The sequence below is a fragment of the Crassostrea angulata genome, chromosome 4 (genome assembly GCF_025612915.1).
Source record: "Crassostrea angulata isolate pt1a10 chromosome 4, ASM2561291v2, whole genome shotgun sequence".
In the NCBI taxonomy this organism is placed as follows: domain Eukaryota; kingdom Metazoa; phylum Mollusca; class Bivalvia; order Ostreida; family Ostreidae; genus Magallana; species Magallana angulata.
The window spans coordinates 40,507,671-40,524,503 of NC_069114.1; the positions used below are offsets into that span (position 1 = coordinate 40,507,671).

At 33.4% G+C, this 16,833-nt stretch overlaps 1 protein-coding gene and 2 long non-coding RNA genes across 3 annotated transcripts in view; 2 read left to right on the forward strand and 1 right to left on the reverse strand.

Annotated features, from left to right (window-relative positions):
* The window catches only part of LOC128182266 (mucin-2-like), a 41,444-nt gene extending 36,789 nt beyond the window's left edge, over positions 1 to 4,655 (reverse strand). The window contains exons 1-2 of the mRNA XM_052850857.1: positions 4,594 to 4,655; positions 1,756 to 3,893 (exon numbers count right to left, since the gene is read on the reverse strand). Of these exons, the coding sequence (XP_052706817.1) occupies positions 1,756 to 3,893; positions 4,594 to 4,655 (2,200 nt within the window). The remainder of the gene's footprint in view (positions 1 to 1,755; positions 3,894 to 4,593) is intronic.
* Positions 4,656 to 12,024: 7,369 nt separating this feature from the next.
* Positions 12,025 to 12,976, forward strand: LOC128179556 (uncharacterized). Its single transcript, XR_008243098.1, has 3 exons — positions 12,025 to 12,141; positions 12,551 to 12,645; positions 12,921 to 12,976. It is a non-coding gene; the product is annotated as an uncharacterized LOC128179556 (long non-coding RNA).
* Positions 12,977 to 12,980: 4 nt separating this feature from the next.
* Positions 12,981 to 13,878, forward strand: LOC128179557 (uncharacterized). Its single transcript, XR_008243099.1, has 3 exons — positions 12,981 to 13,067; positions 13,427 to 13,513; positions 13,795 to 13,878. It is a non-coding gene; the product is annotated as an uncharacterized LOC128179557 (long non-coding RNA).
* Positions 13,879 to 16,833: the final 2,955 nt, after the last annotated feature.

Consider the following 16,833-nt stretch of genomic DNA (forward strand, 5'->3'; position numbering starts at 1 on the left):
CGCTATAACCGAGTTTTATTGTAAATTAAAGCGTTCATTTACAAAACAGTTGGTGGATATTTTTTTTTAAACTTATTAACGTATTGTTTTGTTTCCGAGATAAATGGGGATCATGATATAGACGATTTTTCTATAACCTTTTATTTGTACACATGCTTCCATATGGAACTATAACAAAAAAGTATACAAAATAGTTGTATATTTTTTTTATTCTGAAACCAGTTTATTTCTTCAAATCAAATTGGTTTCCGATTTCTTACAATAACAATCACAGAAGTATTTTAGGTCATATTAGTTTGGAGTTTTCTTTACACAAGTCAAATTGCTGTTTACGATGATGCTGAATTATTTAATGGAAATTCTTATATATAGTTTTACATATCACATAGAGCAAATTCTAGTTTTCAAAACAATGTTTTAAACACGATTGAAATAAATACTAGCTATGATTGTTTATTGGTTATTTGTTATTGGTTATTGGTTATTTGTATGCTGCAGAAGTTGCACTAAATGATGTTGTTCATACTGGACCTCTCGTCTGTGGCGTCGATGGTGGTGTTCTTGTTGTTGTTGTTGCACGTAGATTTTATATTGAGCTATCTTATTAATGCTGTATTTTTATCATGTTGTTTACTTGTTATATTTAGTGTTGTGCATTGCTCAATGTGGAATCTGTTGACGGTGTTTTAATAGTTATTAATCATGATTTCCGTTAAAAGACTAAGTGTTGACCTAATGTTCAGCTAGTGATGTAATAAAAGAAGTGCTTTTTAATATGCTGTTTGCTTCTTATATTTGATATATTACATGGCGTTATGTTTTGTGTTGTAATGTTTTAAAGTGTTGTAGTTGTTTTTCTTCATCTATCTCTAGTTTTTATAAGATTAAAGTTAAATGTGGTGCTTGTTGTTATATTAGTTTTGGAGTGCTTGTTGTTGCTGGATTTGGAGTGTTTGTATTGATTGGTTTTCGAGTACTTGTATTCGTTTGTTTTGAAGTGCTTGTATTGGTTTATTTTTCAGTGTTTGTATTTGTTTGGTTTTATAGTGCTTGTAGTAGTTGGTTTTTAAGTGTTTGTATTGGTTGGTTTTGGAGTGCTTGTATTGGTTGTCTTTGTAGTACTTGTATTAATTGGTTTTGGAATGATTGTATTGGTTGGTTTTTGGAGTGCTTGTATTATTTGGTTTTATAGTGCCTGAGTTGGTTAGTTTTATAGGGTTTGTGTTGGTTGGCTTTGGAGTGCTTGAATAAGTTGGTTTTGGAGTGCTTGTATTGGTTGGTTTTGTAGAGTTTGTATTGGTTGGTTTTAAAGCGCCTGCATTGGTTGGTTTGGGAGTGCTTGTATTGTATTGTTTTGGAGTGATTCTATTAGTTGGTTATTAAGTGCTTGTATTGATAAGTTGGCTTCCGAGTGCCTGCATTGATTGGTTTTTGAGTGCTAGTATTTGTTTTTGAGTGCTTGTATTACTAGTAGTTGTTGATTTTGGAGTGCCTGCATTGATTGTGGAGACCGAGTGCTTGTATTTTGTTTTGGAGGGCTTTTATTTGTTGGCTTTTGAATGATTGCATTGGTTGTTTTTAGAGTGCCTTTATTGATTGGTTTTTGAGTGCTTGTATTGATTGGTTATTGAGTGCTTGTATTGCTTTATTTTGGAATGCTTCTGTTAGTTCGTTTTGGAGTGATTGTATTGTTTTGTTTTGGAGTGCTTGTATTGTTTTGTTTTTGAGTGCTTGTATTGTTTTGTTTTGGAGTGCCTGCACTAGTTGGTTTTGGAGTGCTTGTATTAGTTGGTTTTGGAGTGCCTGCATTATTTGGTTTTGGAGTGCTTGTATTAGTTGGTTTTGGAGTGCTTCTATTAGTTGGTTTTGGAGTGCTTGTATTAGTTGGTTTTGGAGTGCCTGCATTAGTTGGCTTTGGAGTGCTTCTATTAGTTGGTTTTTGAGTGCCTGCATTAGTTGGTTTTGGAGTGCTTGTATTATTTGGTTTTGGAGTGCCTGCATTATTTGGTTTTTGAGTGCCTGCATTAGTTGGTTTTGGAGTGATTGTATTGTTTTGTTTTGGAGTGCCTGCATTAGTTGGTTTTGGAGTGCTTGTATTGTTTTGTTTTGGAGTGCCTGCACTAGTTGGTTTTTGAGTGCTTGTATTAGTTGGTTTTGGAGTGCCTGCATTAGTTGGTTTTGGAGTGCTTGTATTAGTTGGTTTTGGAGTGCCTGCATTAGTTGGTTTTGGAGTGCTTGTATTAGTTGATTTTGGAGTGCCTGCATTAGTTGGTTTTGGAGTGCCTGCATTAATTGGTTTTGGAGTGCTTGTATTGTTTTGATTTGGAGTGCCTGCATTAGTTGGTTTTGGAGTGCTTGTATTATTTGCTTTTGGAGTGCCTGCATTATTTGGTTTTGGAGTGGTTGTATTGTTTGGTTTTGGAGTGCCTGCATTATTTGGTTTTGGAGTGCTTGTATTGTCTGGTTTTGGAGTGCCTGCATTAGTTGGTTTTGGAGAGCTTGTATTATTTGGTTTTGGAGTGCCTGCATTAGTTGGTTTTTGAGTGCTTGTATTAGTTGGTTTTGGAGTGCCTGCACTAGTTGGTTTTGGAGTGCTTGTATTAGTTGGTTTTGGAGTGCCTGCATTATTTGGTTTTGGAGTGCTTGTATTAGTTGGTTTTGGAGTGCTTCTATTAGTTGGTTTTGGAGTGCTTGTATTAGTTGGTTTTGGAGTGCCTGCATTAGTTGGTTTTGGGGTGCTTGTATTATTTGGTTTTGGAGTGCCTGCATTATTTGGTTTTTGAGTGCCTGCATTAGTTGGTTTTGGAGTGATTGTATTGTTTTGTTTTGGAGTGCCTGCATTAGTTGGTTTTGGAGTGCTTGTATTGTTTTGTTTTGGAGTGCCTGCACTAGTTGGTTTTTGAGTGCTTGTATTAGTTGGTTTTGGAGTGCCTGCATTAGTTGGTTTTGGAGTGCTTGTATTAGTTGGTTTTGGAGTGCCTGCATTAGTTGGTTTTGGAGTGCTTGTATTAGTTGATTTTGGAGTGCCTGCATTAGTTGGTTTTGGAGTGCCTGCATTAATTGGTTTTGGAGTGCTTGTATTGTTTTGATTTGGAGTGCCTGCATTAGTTGGTTTTGGAGTGCTTGTATTATTTGCTTTTGGAGTGCCTGCATTATTTGGTTTTGGAGTGCTTGTATTGTTTGGTTTTGGAGTGCCTGCATTATTTGGTTTTGGAGTGCTTGTATTGTCTGGTTTTGGAGTGCCTGCATTAGTTGGTTTTTGAGTGCTTGTATTATTTGGTTTTGGAGTGCCTGCATTAGTTGGTTTTGGAGTGCTTCTATTAGTTGGTTTTTGAGTGCCTGCATTAGTTGGTTTTGTAGTGCTTGTATTATTTGGTTTTGGAGTGCCTGCATTATTTGGTTTTTGAGTGCCTGCATTAGTTGGTTTTGGAGTGATTGTATTGTTTTGTTTTGGAGTGCCTGCATTAGTTGGTTTTGGAGTGCTTGTATTGTTTTGTTTTGGAGTGCCTGCATTAGTTGGTTTTGGAGTGCTTGTATTGTTTTGTTTTGGAGTGCCTGCATTAGTTGGTTTTGGAGTGCCTGCATTAGTTGGTTTTGGAGTGCTTGTATTGTTTTGTTTTGGAGTGCTTGTATTGTTTTGTTTTGGAGTGCCTGCATTAGTTGGTTTTGGAGTGCTTGTATTAGTTAGTTTTGGAGTGCCTGCATTAGTTGGTTTTGGGGTGCTTGTATAAGTTGGTTTTGGAGTGCCTGCATTAGTTGGTTTTGGAGTGCTTGTATTATTTGCTTTTGGAGTGCCTGCATTAGTTGGTTTTGGAGTGCTTGAATTGTTTGGTTTTGGAGTGCCTGCATTAGTTGGTTTTTGAGTGCTTGTATTGTTTTGTTTTGGAGTGCTTCTATTAGTTGGTTTTTGAGTTCTTGTATTAGTTAGCTTTAGAGTGCTTGTATTGTTTTGTTTTGGAGTGCCTTCATAGATTGGTTGACGAGTGCTACTACTAGTTTGTTTTTGAGTGCTTGTATTGGTTGGTTTTTGAGTGCCGGTATTTATTGGGTTTCGAGTGCTAGTATTAGTTTGTTTTTTAGTGCTTATTGTAGATGCTATTGTAGTGATTGTTGTTGGTTTTGGAGTGTATGGTTGATTATTTGCCGTAGCTGTGTTGATATTTGGACTTAATATTAGTGTTGAAGGTGTAGTTTGGTTTGTAGTTGTTGTTGGTGGTGTTGTTGTTGAAGTTGTTGGTTTTGCAGTGTTTTGGTTAGTTGTACTCTTTGTCGGGTTTTGGGTGCTTGTTAAAGTTGGAGTCGCTGATGTTACCAAACTTGAAGGTTCTTTCAGAATGCTAATTTTTGATGACAAACTTGAAGCGATTACGCATATATTTCCTAAATATGTTGTTCCTGAGATATTTTGCATGGCATTTTTGATAACATTCTTCAAAGACAGGTTAGCAAAGTCGCGATCCGTGTTCGCAATCTCCATAAATAAAAGAAAGCTGACGATTTTACTCCTTATTCTGTAAGTACAAATTAAGAAATATAAGGTAACTGTTAAGCTTCATACTGAAGAGCAATCATACGTATTAATTTTTCTTTTACCTGAGATCGGTAACACAACACTTTCGTCGAAATAAAAATTCTGCTCGAAGATCGTTTTCCATCTTCATTTGAAAATAGATAAAAAAAGATAAACACTTTAAACCACAATATTAATGCAATATCCCTGAGTGATTTTTTGTAGTTAACAAACAACGTTGCATGATTATACATGTATGCATTTCTAAAATTTATATACATGTAACTAAATTCAAAATAAATAAAATACCACTTTTGAAAAGCGTGCCGTAAATTTCTTGTATGCGTTAGATGTTTTATTGTTGAAATCCTCCGTGAAGTTTTCACAAACACTGACTCGTACTTTAGCGATAACTGAAATTGAAAGAGGTGTTTATTATAATCAATCTGTTAAACAATTTTTTTTCTTGAAGGCATACTTCCTGTTTCATCCTGAATTCGAAATTTGATAATGAGCTTTTCAAAGCAATGTGCACACATAATTAGTGTATAAAAAATCACTGCAACTAATGGACATTTTCCAAAGACACATTCTAAGACCCTAGTTTAACTTTGTAGTTTAACCTTTAACTTCATAATTGTATGTTTATGTCACTTTATAGTTACTTTTTCTACCCAATAAACATATTCTGCAATACCACCACTTTGCTAAAATTTACGAAAAGTATAATTTTAAATTTCCAATATTGAATTTAATTAGCAAGTCCAATGAATAATAAGACGGTGACGTGATTATTGTTTTACAAAATAAGCAATGTCAATCCCCATACACAAAGAATTATATACAAATCAATACATTTAAAGGGAAATATATTTTTTAACATTTACATAATAGGTCACTACTTTGTTACGCCTTATAAACCTCACAATGAATAGGAAATGTATTAAGTTGTTGAAAACGATTCAGAGTGTTGACTTTGTCTATTCTTAATTATTTTAGATACAGTTTTGGATCAAGGAAACGATCATTCATTATTAATTATAAAGACACGAAGGAGAAACAATGACACGTTGACTCTTGAAATAAACTGTCTCTGAGCTGTGGTTTTTATCAAAACTGTCTTATTACAACGTGTACTTGTTGAACAACAAAATAAGCTTTTTTAAAACGTTGAAGAGGCAAAAGTTATTCATTGTTTACTACAACATCAATATCAGAGAGGGTGATATGAATTCGGAAAATCATAATATTGTGATCAGGAATATTGGATCACTCTCTGTAAATTTAACAGTGTCAAGAAAGAAAAATTAATGTGTATCAATAAAACCGTAACGGTATAGTTATCTGTATCTTGGTCATCTATAGTTGTCCATTTTTCCCGTCAATGTTGTCCAGATGATTATTTTTTAAACCGATTCTTATCATTTTTTCAATGGTTTAAATTTTATATGTTTTTTTTTAAACTTTGATCACGTCATTTCTTGCTTGATTTATCGACAATTTTTATTGACCCGTTTTGTGCAACTTAATAGCTTCTAAGAAGCTACTCAAGATATGAGTATGAGATTTTGAGGATAAGTTAACAATATTTTGAAGTTAAAATAGTATTTCTTACCACAAATTAAAAAGACGAAAACTACCAGAACCTGGTAGGACCGCAAGATTGTAAATGAAAACATCGAAAACTTTCACACTTTTATTTTACTATTATTTTCTATCTATTTTCATTGAAATAATATGTTAAAACACATAAATAAAAATGTTGTTATATTTTTAATCTCTCATATAATATAAAAAAGAAAAGGAGCCTTTCCTCCAAATAACAGAAATACAGGGTCTGAAGTGTTTAATCCAGCTCTGAGGACCATCTTCTTATGCATGTACATACATGTATTTTGACGGTTTCTTATTCACCTTAACAGTACTTACATGTATGTATTATAGTTAACTTTACACCCACACTGATTACTAGTACATATTGCATCAACTATTTTTAAACTTATGTTTGTGACGTTAGAGTGACAGTAAAGTTAAAAGAATTGTTTATGTCTAGCTCATAACCAATCACATTTGACAGCAACTGTATCTTTCATGCAAACTTGTTCCTAGAAGAAGAAAGGGTCTACGTATGACAGACGAGTAGGGTCATAGATAATTTTTTGGGAGTTGATTTCAAGCAACTCTTCTATGCAGTTACTCTGGCAAACCGAAACTGAAACAGTGTTTGGACCTAAGCACAAATCATCACCGCTGACAAGACGTAGATCTTAAAATAAAAGATAAACTCGGTGTACTGTATGCTGTACCATTGTTTTTCAAAAGAAAAGTATTAATAAACTAAATACCTTGAAAATAGTCAGAAAATAGTCAGATTTTATATAGAACGAACAATTTATTAATAATTGTTTTTTTTTGTAGTTGTATGTATCCCTACACCACAGTTCAATGTAGTCTCGTTCAACCAGACGCTTGGCCGTAAATCTCCGACAAGCAGAGAGTCTCTCTTGGTAGTTGGATATTAACGGAGACAGCCGAGCGTCTGGTTGGACGAGACTAGAGTTTAATATTGCTTGAATCCAGACGTGTACAATTTTTAGACACATTTTGATGATTACTGATACACAGTTTCATGGAATTAATTCTATTTTTAAATATTACACAACATGATTCATATTGGATTTTCTCGAAATTCTTGTCGGAAAAGTTTGAGAATTCATATTACAAAAATGTGCGTAATTCAACATATCGTTGATTTTTGAAATCGATAATAATCAATAAAATCAACTCCCGTCAGTGCTTCAGTACTTTAATTTTATCTCGTAATTACGTGAAAAGACGCCGTTATTACGTGAGACAAGAAATAACGCGATAAGATATTGTTATAAGGAGTTACTCTCGTCATTACGAGAAAAGGTCTCGTCATTACGAGTGATTTATCTCGTCATTAGGAGTTATTTTTCTCGTTATAATGAAAAAAAATCTTTTTTACAAGAAATAATCTCATTATTACGAGAAAAGATTTCGTTATTACGAGTTAACTATCTCGTTATTACGAGTGAATTATCTCACTATGAAGAGAAAAGATTTCATAATAACGAGAAAAGATCTCGTTATTACGAGAAACGATCTTATAATATATAATAATAAAGATACTTTTCATTGTTCAACATGTACTCTCTGAGTAATTGTAAAATGGATGAACATGTATGAAGAAATTCTTTGAATTAATAAAAGAAATTTCAGAAGAATGAACAAAGCAGATTGATTAATAAATTGATGACCAATACTTTAATATGAAGAATGATTTGTTTTCAGACCACAACATACAAAATATATTTTTCAATATACCAAAAAAATAATTATTTTCAATTTAGGTTAGGTAATAGATAAAAGAACCCGAGTAATGATTAAAACTATATAGTTATCTGCAATTAATGGAATTGTTTTTGGAAGCTGATTTTAATCAACTCTCCTATGAAGTTACTCTGGCAAACCGAAACTGAAACAATGTTTGGGCCTCAGCACAAATCATCACCGCTGACAAAAGTTAGTTCTTGAAAATAATGGATAAATTCGAAGTAATGTACGCTGAAGCATTTTTTTTAAAGGAAACTTATTTATAAATACCTAAGAAATAGTCAGATTTTGAATAGTTCGAACAATTTAGAAGTTTTTTGCAGTAGTATGTATTCCTACGCCAGAGTTCAACATAGTCTCGTTCAACCATCGGCTGTCTCCGTACATCTCCGACAAGCAGAGAGATGAGCAGTTCTGTCTTGTTTGTAATTATTAATATAGAGTCTTCAAGGTGTCAATCATTAATTCACTTGGTTAAATATTAAATCCTTAGAACATACATGTATAACAAAATAAATTATGTATTTGGAAAGTAAAGTCCGAAATAATGTTAATTATAGAACAGTCAGTTTTGCGCTGTGATAGTTTCTTTCGATTACTTTTCGCACGCACATGCAAAATCCAAACATGTGAATGTTATAGATATGCATATGAAAATAACCATTTTCCTTAAATTAAATAACCTTACCACTCATTAAACAAAAATGAGTATCATGTCGTGTTTTTCGTATCATTTTTGTACACAGTTAATTGTGCCACATACGTTTCACATATGTTTGAACTTAACACACGTACAACATACGTTAAACATACGTTACACACATGTGAAGTCAAACCGTACGTTAAACATATGTTGAGAAACGCATGGTTAACATACGTGTGATAACAAACGTTCAACATCACATATGTTTAACATACGTTAGATTTTACATAATTATGTTAAACATATGTGAATCACATGTTTTACATATGTAGATCTCAACCACATGTTACACATATGTTAATAAACACATGGTTAACATGAGTTCTAAAAACCATGTTACACGTGCGTTAATACCGAGCGCAGCGAGAGGCGGGCGAAGCCCGCCTCGCGAAGCGAGGATTAATGGTAACACGTATATATGAAAAAATCATTGAAAAATGAAAGTTCAATCAGGGGTACTAAGGCCAAAAAAAATTTCTTCCAGCCATGGGCGCCGCCATATTGGCAGCCATTTTGTTTTTAAAAAGTTAATTCGATCATTGTTTGACCGGTACTTATCGATGTTTGATGCCCCTAAACTCGATTAAAATGTTCCAGTATTTAAATAGAAGTTCATTTGAATCAAAAGAAATAAAAGAGGACACGGGATAAGTTTCAATAGTGCTTCAGTCAAGAAACACGACTAGTTCTATGTATGTCTTACCAAATTATCAGATGGAATATAAAAACATTAATATCAGGGAACTGGTCTTTTAGATACTGAATAAAGTATTCAGTTTTATTACCGCGGCATTTATATGAATTAAATTGATTAAAAATGAAAGAAGAAATAAAAAAAAAGTTCGGGGACGAGTTCTAAATCACCCGCCATGTTGTTTACAAAGTTTGTCGGAGTATAGAGTCACGTGATTTTGGTTGCCATCGGTGGGCGGGGCGTGGAAGCGTGAATAACGTAACTCTCTTCGGCTATTTCCGAAGACAAAACGTGTATTACGTTTGAAACATGACGTCATAATGTAGACTGAGCACGCGACGTTTCGTTAAACTTTGGCTAATGCTTTGAGTAGGCAACCAGGCGGATCCTACTGTGTGCATTTCAAATAAATTTTATTCTACAAAAATCAAAATGCACTGTGTTAAATCTGCGCTCGGTCCATCGGTCACACCGTTTACATAATATGTTTTACGGTGTGACCGTTGGGGCGAGCGCAGAAGGAGCCATACATCTGTCATCATTGGTAAATGCAACCCGTGGACTTAACCAAACCAAAAAACTGTGGCTTTGTCTCGAAAACTTTTACCACTGCAAGGAACCGGAAGATATCAAACTTTTATTCCAATGGTCCCTTCCTAGGCTTATACACTTAAACAAAAAACTACCACTGAGCATTAATAAAATGTTAAACAGACTTATTAAAATATTTTGATAAACACAAAGCCGGTTTTTAAATTTTTTTTTTTTATCTTTTCTTTACCTTTTAATAATGATCATTAAAATCAATAAATTGTGTGTCTGTGTTATTTCTCATTTTGTTCCTTGTTGTTACCGGTGTTTTAATTATTTTCCTCTGTGACATCAATTTTGTTTTCTAATCTTTTTAATTTTTGTACGCTATATTAGCGTTGTAGACATATGTGCCCTCCCCCTCTTTTTAGTGTGTGATATCCAATATTATTGAAAGGTTTGACCACATATGCAACTATAACAAATACATGTAGATATTTTATCAGTTTAATTTTTTTCTTTTATTTATTCATTACAAAATGACGTGGCTACACGTAGATCTAATAACGATTAGACTTTTCTTGTTTAATAATTTTTTGTCACCTACCTAACGTATACAATGATTGGATCAATATGACAATAAATTTAGCATGGAACTTGCATATGTATTTACTAAGCAAAAAAAAATCATCAAAACAAAACTAATCAGCCAAAGAGTCACCGTTAATAGCGAGCGCAGTATCAGTATTAACGGTGACTACTGAGTACTTCCTACACGTTACATTCAGTACAGATGCTTGATCCACCTCTAAATGTATCGCGGGAATATAAAACGCGAGATCACTGTGACGTCATACTTAACTTTTTGCGCTCGACAGTTTTCGTAAATTGTCGGACGAATTCGGGGAAGGAAATGACGTCATAGGTACAGTTTTTTACGTAAGCATATGTGTTGTTTACTTTAATGTTTTTAAAAGGATTTTTTATTGTTAAAGTAGATCCAGTGTTCTGTGACGTCACACTTTTTTGTAAAACTTTGAATTCTTTAAAAATTGTGCAAGATAGTTTTATTTTTTTTATGTGAATATAATCACATGGATGTAATTAGAATTATTGGTAGGTTCAAGATATTTTCGCACTTAATTTTAAGCTAAATTTCCAAATGTTTATATATTTTATCTATGCAAAGGGGAAATAACTCTTTTTCTGACTTTTCTCTCAGTTGTATGTCTAAATGCTATAGTTTTTCTTATTACAACGATTAATTTTAAAATATTTTTGTAATTTTAGTTTTCTGATAAAGTTGACATTAAAATTAAACAAGAAAAACAAATTTCTGCCTACAAGATTTTACTTTTAACAACAAAAAATTACATTTTTCTAATGCTAAAATATGCTTTAGTTTATGTTTATCTGGCATCTCAAAAAGTGTGATGACATGCATATTTTTTCTAACAATTAATGACATTTAAGTCTATTAAGTCGAAATCAGTTCGGTTTTTCAACTTTCCTCAGAGAATTTTACGAGTATGGAGCTACCTTAAATGCAAATGATGTATGCGATTTACAGGTAAGAATTTTCCTTAGAAACGCTTCCTGTTCCATCATGTTGCTATGCACCGCAAAGGATCACTGGGATAGTAGAACGTTTTCACGTGGCCTCATAAAAATTTCTTTGAACAATGTGCAGATTTCAACTCTAATTTTCTCCGTTCGTACACGTTGTCTATGGAGCTCGCTATGCGAGCGGCGCTTCACGCCGCCTCACTGCGCTCGCTATTAATATATATGTTTTACATATGTGTGAACTGAAGGCATGCATTTGAATAACTTTACATCAAAATCAAAATTATCTGCATGCGCGGATCTAATGGGTGGGGGGGGGGGGGGGGGTCGGAGGGACCCCCCCCCCCCCCCCGGAAAATAAAAGTTAATGAAATTTACACGGTAAAATTATCGCAAGTATGCCTCGGATCCCCCCCCCCCCCCCCCGGGCAAACACAATTATCCTTCGGACCCCCCCCCCCCCCCGCCCGGAAAAAAAAATTCTGGATCCGCGCATGATCTGCATGTACATGTGTGATGTTGCTTTATCACTCATGTCTCTGAAGGAATGCATGTGAACATGTGTGAAGAAAGGCCTTGCTACTGTGCGTGTTTATTGGTTTAAACTATGCATAAATAAAGTTGTTTCATTAACAGAAGCCACTTGTCTTCTTAAAATTAAGTCGATAACGAATCCGGAATTAATACGAAATCGGTTTTAGTTTTGTCGATGACAAAATATACGTCACATTTTTACGTCACGGAGGCAGAAGATCGAACTGCAGGATGGATTTAGCAGAGGTAATGATTGTCAAGCATTCGTTTTTATTTACTTGCATTTGAAAATTATATCGTACAATTACCGATGTCAATAGAGTAAACATGTAGCACGGAGCTGTAACTGTGTTCTCCGGGAAAATTCGGGTGGAATTAATGACGATAAAAATGATGTTTCCCAAGAGAGCTACAACTAAGCAGCTATTTGGTTTAGTTAATATAGAAGAACCAATACTTATTAAAACCCATAAAATATATGTCGATCTTGGATAAGACTCATTTGAAAACTGAAATATTTGAAAGTAGAGAAAAACTAGAGCAAAGCCTATGCAAAGTAACGAGTAGGTCTTCCATTGCAACTAAGTGAAATGATTATTGAATTGCCTCTATTAAGTTGTATTCTTATTGCATGGTAATTGAAATTTTTTTATAGGCATGCATTGGCTGCTTGACATATCCCTGGAAGAGGACACCAACTAGCTAACACAGTCAATGACAGATGTCTCTTTGAATTGATAAAATCATAATGTAAGTACACATACCATTGCATTTCACAATTTAAACATTTTTTAAGGGTCATCAACACCGCTGGGAATTTTTTTTCCATACAAATCCAACCTAATAAATAACTCAAAGGTATGGATTTCTATGACATAGTTCATTAAGAGTAGAAGTCACTGGGTGTTCAGGATCATTAATGATAATCTGTTGCATGACACCTACATGTACATTTGTATTTCTTAGTAAGTAAGTGAAAAATTTTGATATATCTAATTATCTAATGCATGTATTATATTTTGTAGCAAATGGATATAATACAGAAGTTTCAAAGATCTGTTTTGATGTAGCCTGAAGATTTAAAATTTGTAATGAATGATCCAGGATCCAAAAGTTCTTCGCGGAGTTCAAAGACAGTTGCAATGTGTTTGCTAATTTAGTGACAGATTAAGGTAATTCAATTTAGATAAGGATTGATACAGGCATGTATCCAGTTACCCCCTTATTTTTTTTTGTTGCAGCAAAGATTTTTCTTAAATTTTCATATAAAAAGTGAATTATCAAGGAGTTGCCCCCCCCCCCCCCCCCATGCATGCACACACACACACACACACTTTTCTGGGGACTATGTGAAACTATGTGTAAGTGTACTTTAGAATTTCATTTCACCCAAATGATTCAAGCTTATTTGCATAAAAAAATATTTACCTGTATACGTTGTTTTCCACTTACATGTATAAATTATATTTTTTATCGTGTATTTAAAAAACTCTAATGATTGTATGTACTTAAGTTTGTATTAATATTTTAGAAAGAAGTTCAAACAAGCATTGTCATGGGAAAACATGAAAAAGGAAGAAGTTGGAGGTGGACAAAAATCAGGATGAATATACTAGAGGTAAAAATTATTTTGTCAAATTAATACTTGTGATTGACCTTCTATTTTGCTCCCCCCCCCCTCTCTCTCTCTCTCTGAGAGCTTGCAAATAAAAGAAAAAATCATTAACGATTGATTGTCAATTGTAAACTTTCTTCATGTTGTATTTGCAATAAAATCAATCTAAATGGATCCTGTTATTCTTTAACAATATTGTTGAATAAAAAAGCAACCGAGGCATTTGCAAATTTTACTTTATCATAAAATGAAATTTAATGCAAAATTCTTTGGGTTTTTTCCAGAAACTATTAAAGCACAGAAGAATGACAACAATATAAATCTAAATGTAATCATTCAAGGAATTAAATTCATTTTTAATCTCGAAACTGTCTTTTTTCTGTAACTCTAGTTTTAGATTAACAAGAAGCTGGAAATGCAAAATGAATGTTTCCAAAGATCCACCGAAGTAACTGAGTAATCAATTGAAGTGATTCAAGCAGCAAGATGAAGTATATGAAGAATGAACTGAAAAATTAAAAATATTCAAGTAATTCAATTTTAAGCAATTTACATGTGATACGTATGTAATTCATGTAAAAAACGTACGTTGGATCCACATACGTAAAACGTATGGAATGTATCACGTATGTCTAACACACGTGTAACATACGTTTCACATATGTTCATTAACGTACGTTAAACACACGTGGTATTTAAATCACGTTAAACGTACGTGAGGTCACATACGTATCACACATGTTTAACGTATGTGAAACGTATGTGGCACATTTTGCTGTGTATACAGCGCATCATACTACTACAGCGCATTGTTTGTTGTTAAGCTTCATGTTTCAGGAGAAAGAGGTTTAGAATTGTTTTGTGAAAAATGCATTTTCTTATCTTTTTATTCTAAAGGATCACTTGTATATAACAAAATAATTGAACTATAGGGACGGCATTGGTTTCTGTCTTCACAAAAAGGATATCGATTTCCGTTTCACTTCTTGATTTTAGGCCATACACAGTATATTCTTAGGTTCTAGTTCTCATACTGTAAAGTGATTTAAAAAAGTTTCACGGTAATTGTCAGAGCAGTATCTCTTATTTAGTCAAGGACGCTTTTTCCTTATCTCCTCAGGCAACTTGTGTGTGTGTGTGTGTAAGCGTGTGTGCATACGTGCGTGTCTATTTCAGTCCTTTTGGCAAGACTTAAAAAAAACCCTCGCATGCATGTTTATCAAACTTCGTACACTTCATAAACATGATTAAAAGCCTCAAAATATGTGTGAGCGCGATATTTTGAAATTTAAAACTCTATAAGTGAATTATTGACTTTTATTAATTTTTTCCTCTTTTTTATTTCATTTTTGGTGAGTAAAAGGTGTCATGCTTAGGTAGTTAAACTAAGGTTAATCATAAAAGTATTTTCAGCATTCTTAAAATGTAAATTCTAAAATATGATGACAGCTCCAACAGTGTTTAAGAGTCGTCAAAAGTCCTTAATTTTTTTTAAATATTAGATAATGTATTTATCATACAACCGATGCAAAACACTGACTCCAGATTAAATAGATTTTATTTTGTAGGTTACATACACCTTCTCTATATTAACTTAAACTTTATATGAAGCCTCGTTCAATATACTAAGTACACATGTAAGGGTTGTTTATGTTGAGTTCACCATATATCGGACACATACATCTTTACCTTGGATAGGATAACTTTGGATAAACATTTACAAATTAAATTAAATCAACGTGCATTCACTTATGGTTTGTTTAATTTATTCCTGAATTAGAACTGATTAACTTTAATTATCAAGATTTAAAAAATTTAATTGTCAAAGAAATAGCAATATAGGCATCGTAACATACGCCATCATTAAAAACTTGGTTACACACATTTTACACGAAGGTAATTTGAATGTTTGGCATTTGAAAGAACCAAGTGAAAATGTACCCTTTCACTTAAATAATTCGAAAAAAAACTTCTGAAACAAACTTTGTAAAAGAAAAATTAGCCTTGGAATTATTCAATTATTTCCTAGGTCATTTTTGCTCCTCATTTTACATTGACACAAATCTAAATATGAAAGTAATAAATATATTTATCCGAACCTCTTGGGATTTTTTCCCCATGAAATAAGAAAATTTCGTTATTTTTTATATCTACTCTATGGTTGTCCGATGCTTGCATTGCTTAATATTGTCCGATCCGTGGTTAAATAGCTCATTACTGCATTAATTCGCTTTATTTTCTATGTTTAAACAAATTCACTGATTTTCTTTCAACCAGAAAATTTAATAAGAAAATATTCATACTCCGGCCATAATTGACGCATGATCAAAAGGAAAATTCGAAGGGTGTTCGAAGCATGGTGAAATCACCGTAGATATCGATAACAAAATAGTTCTGTTAGTTAATGATTTTGAATGAACATATTCTATATGCTTCATCAAATATATCCTTCAAATAAAAAATTTCAGCAAGTTTTGCTGTGTGATTTTGTCACCTTTTTTTTTTTGATAATACTTTGCGGTTCTCTCTCTCTCTTTCTCTATTTCTCACTCTCTCTTTCGTCCTCTCTCTCTCAATCTCTCTCACGCAAACACAATTGACAAGTATCTATCTATCTATCTATCTATCTATCTATCTATCTATCTATCTATCTGTCTGTCTGTCTGTCTGTCTGTCTGTCTGTATGCGCATATAAAGAAGCTCGCTTGTTTACGGGCAAGCGTACGCCTCTTAGTGAAACGCAATTTAATTTACGCCGGACTAACTTTTGGCGTACGCCCTAAGGCCTAACTTTAGTTTCGTCGTATCTTACGCCTTTTAGTGAAACGAGCCCCAGGAATTCTGTTATATATTTTTTAAAATATCGTTAAAATTACAACACTTAATATAGAAATTTTATGTACGACTTCCGGTTTGTGAAAGTAAACATTCAACAAATCAACAACTTTATTATAATATTGTGTTGGATGTAGGCATTTCAAAGGTAAGAAACAACATTTTTTAAGAAATGGGGAGTTAGAAGGATGTCCAAAGTGAAAAACTGAAGCATGCAGGAGATTAAGTTCATCCTAATTTAATCAAAACAAGCAGCTGTCTGAGCCGAAATTCGGGTTATATTTACCAAATTACTTAAAGAAAAACAGTTTAATAATTCAGAGGAGACTTTGGCGAACATCGTCAACATGATTAATCGGGAATTCATTTCATGTAAATCGCTGTAGATACCTTACCCTTTCAAAATATTGGGGTTGAAATTACGACTTGTAACTCGAATGTCCCCATAAAGCAAACTATAAATCGCTTGTCTTAGCTACGTTCCATAT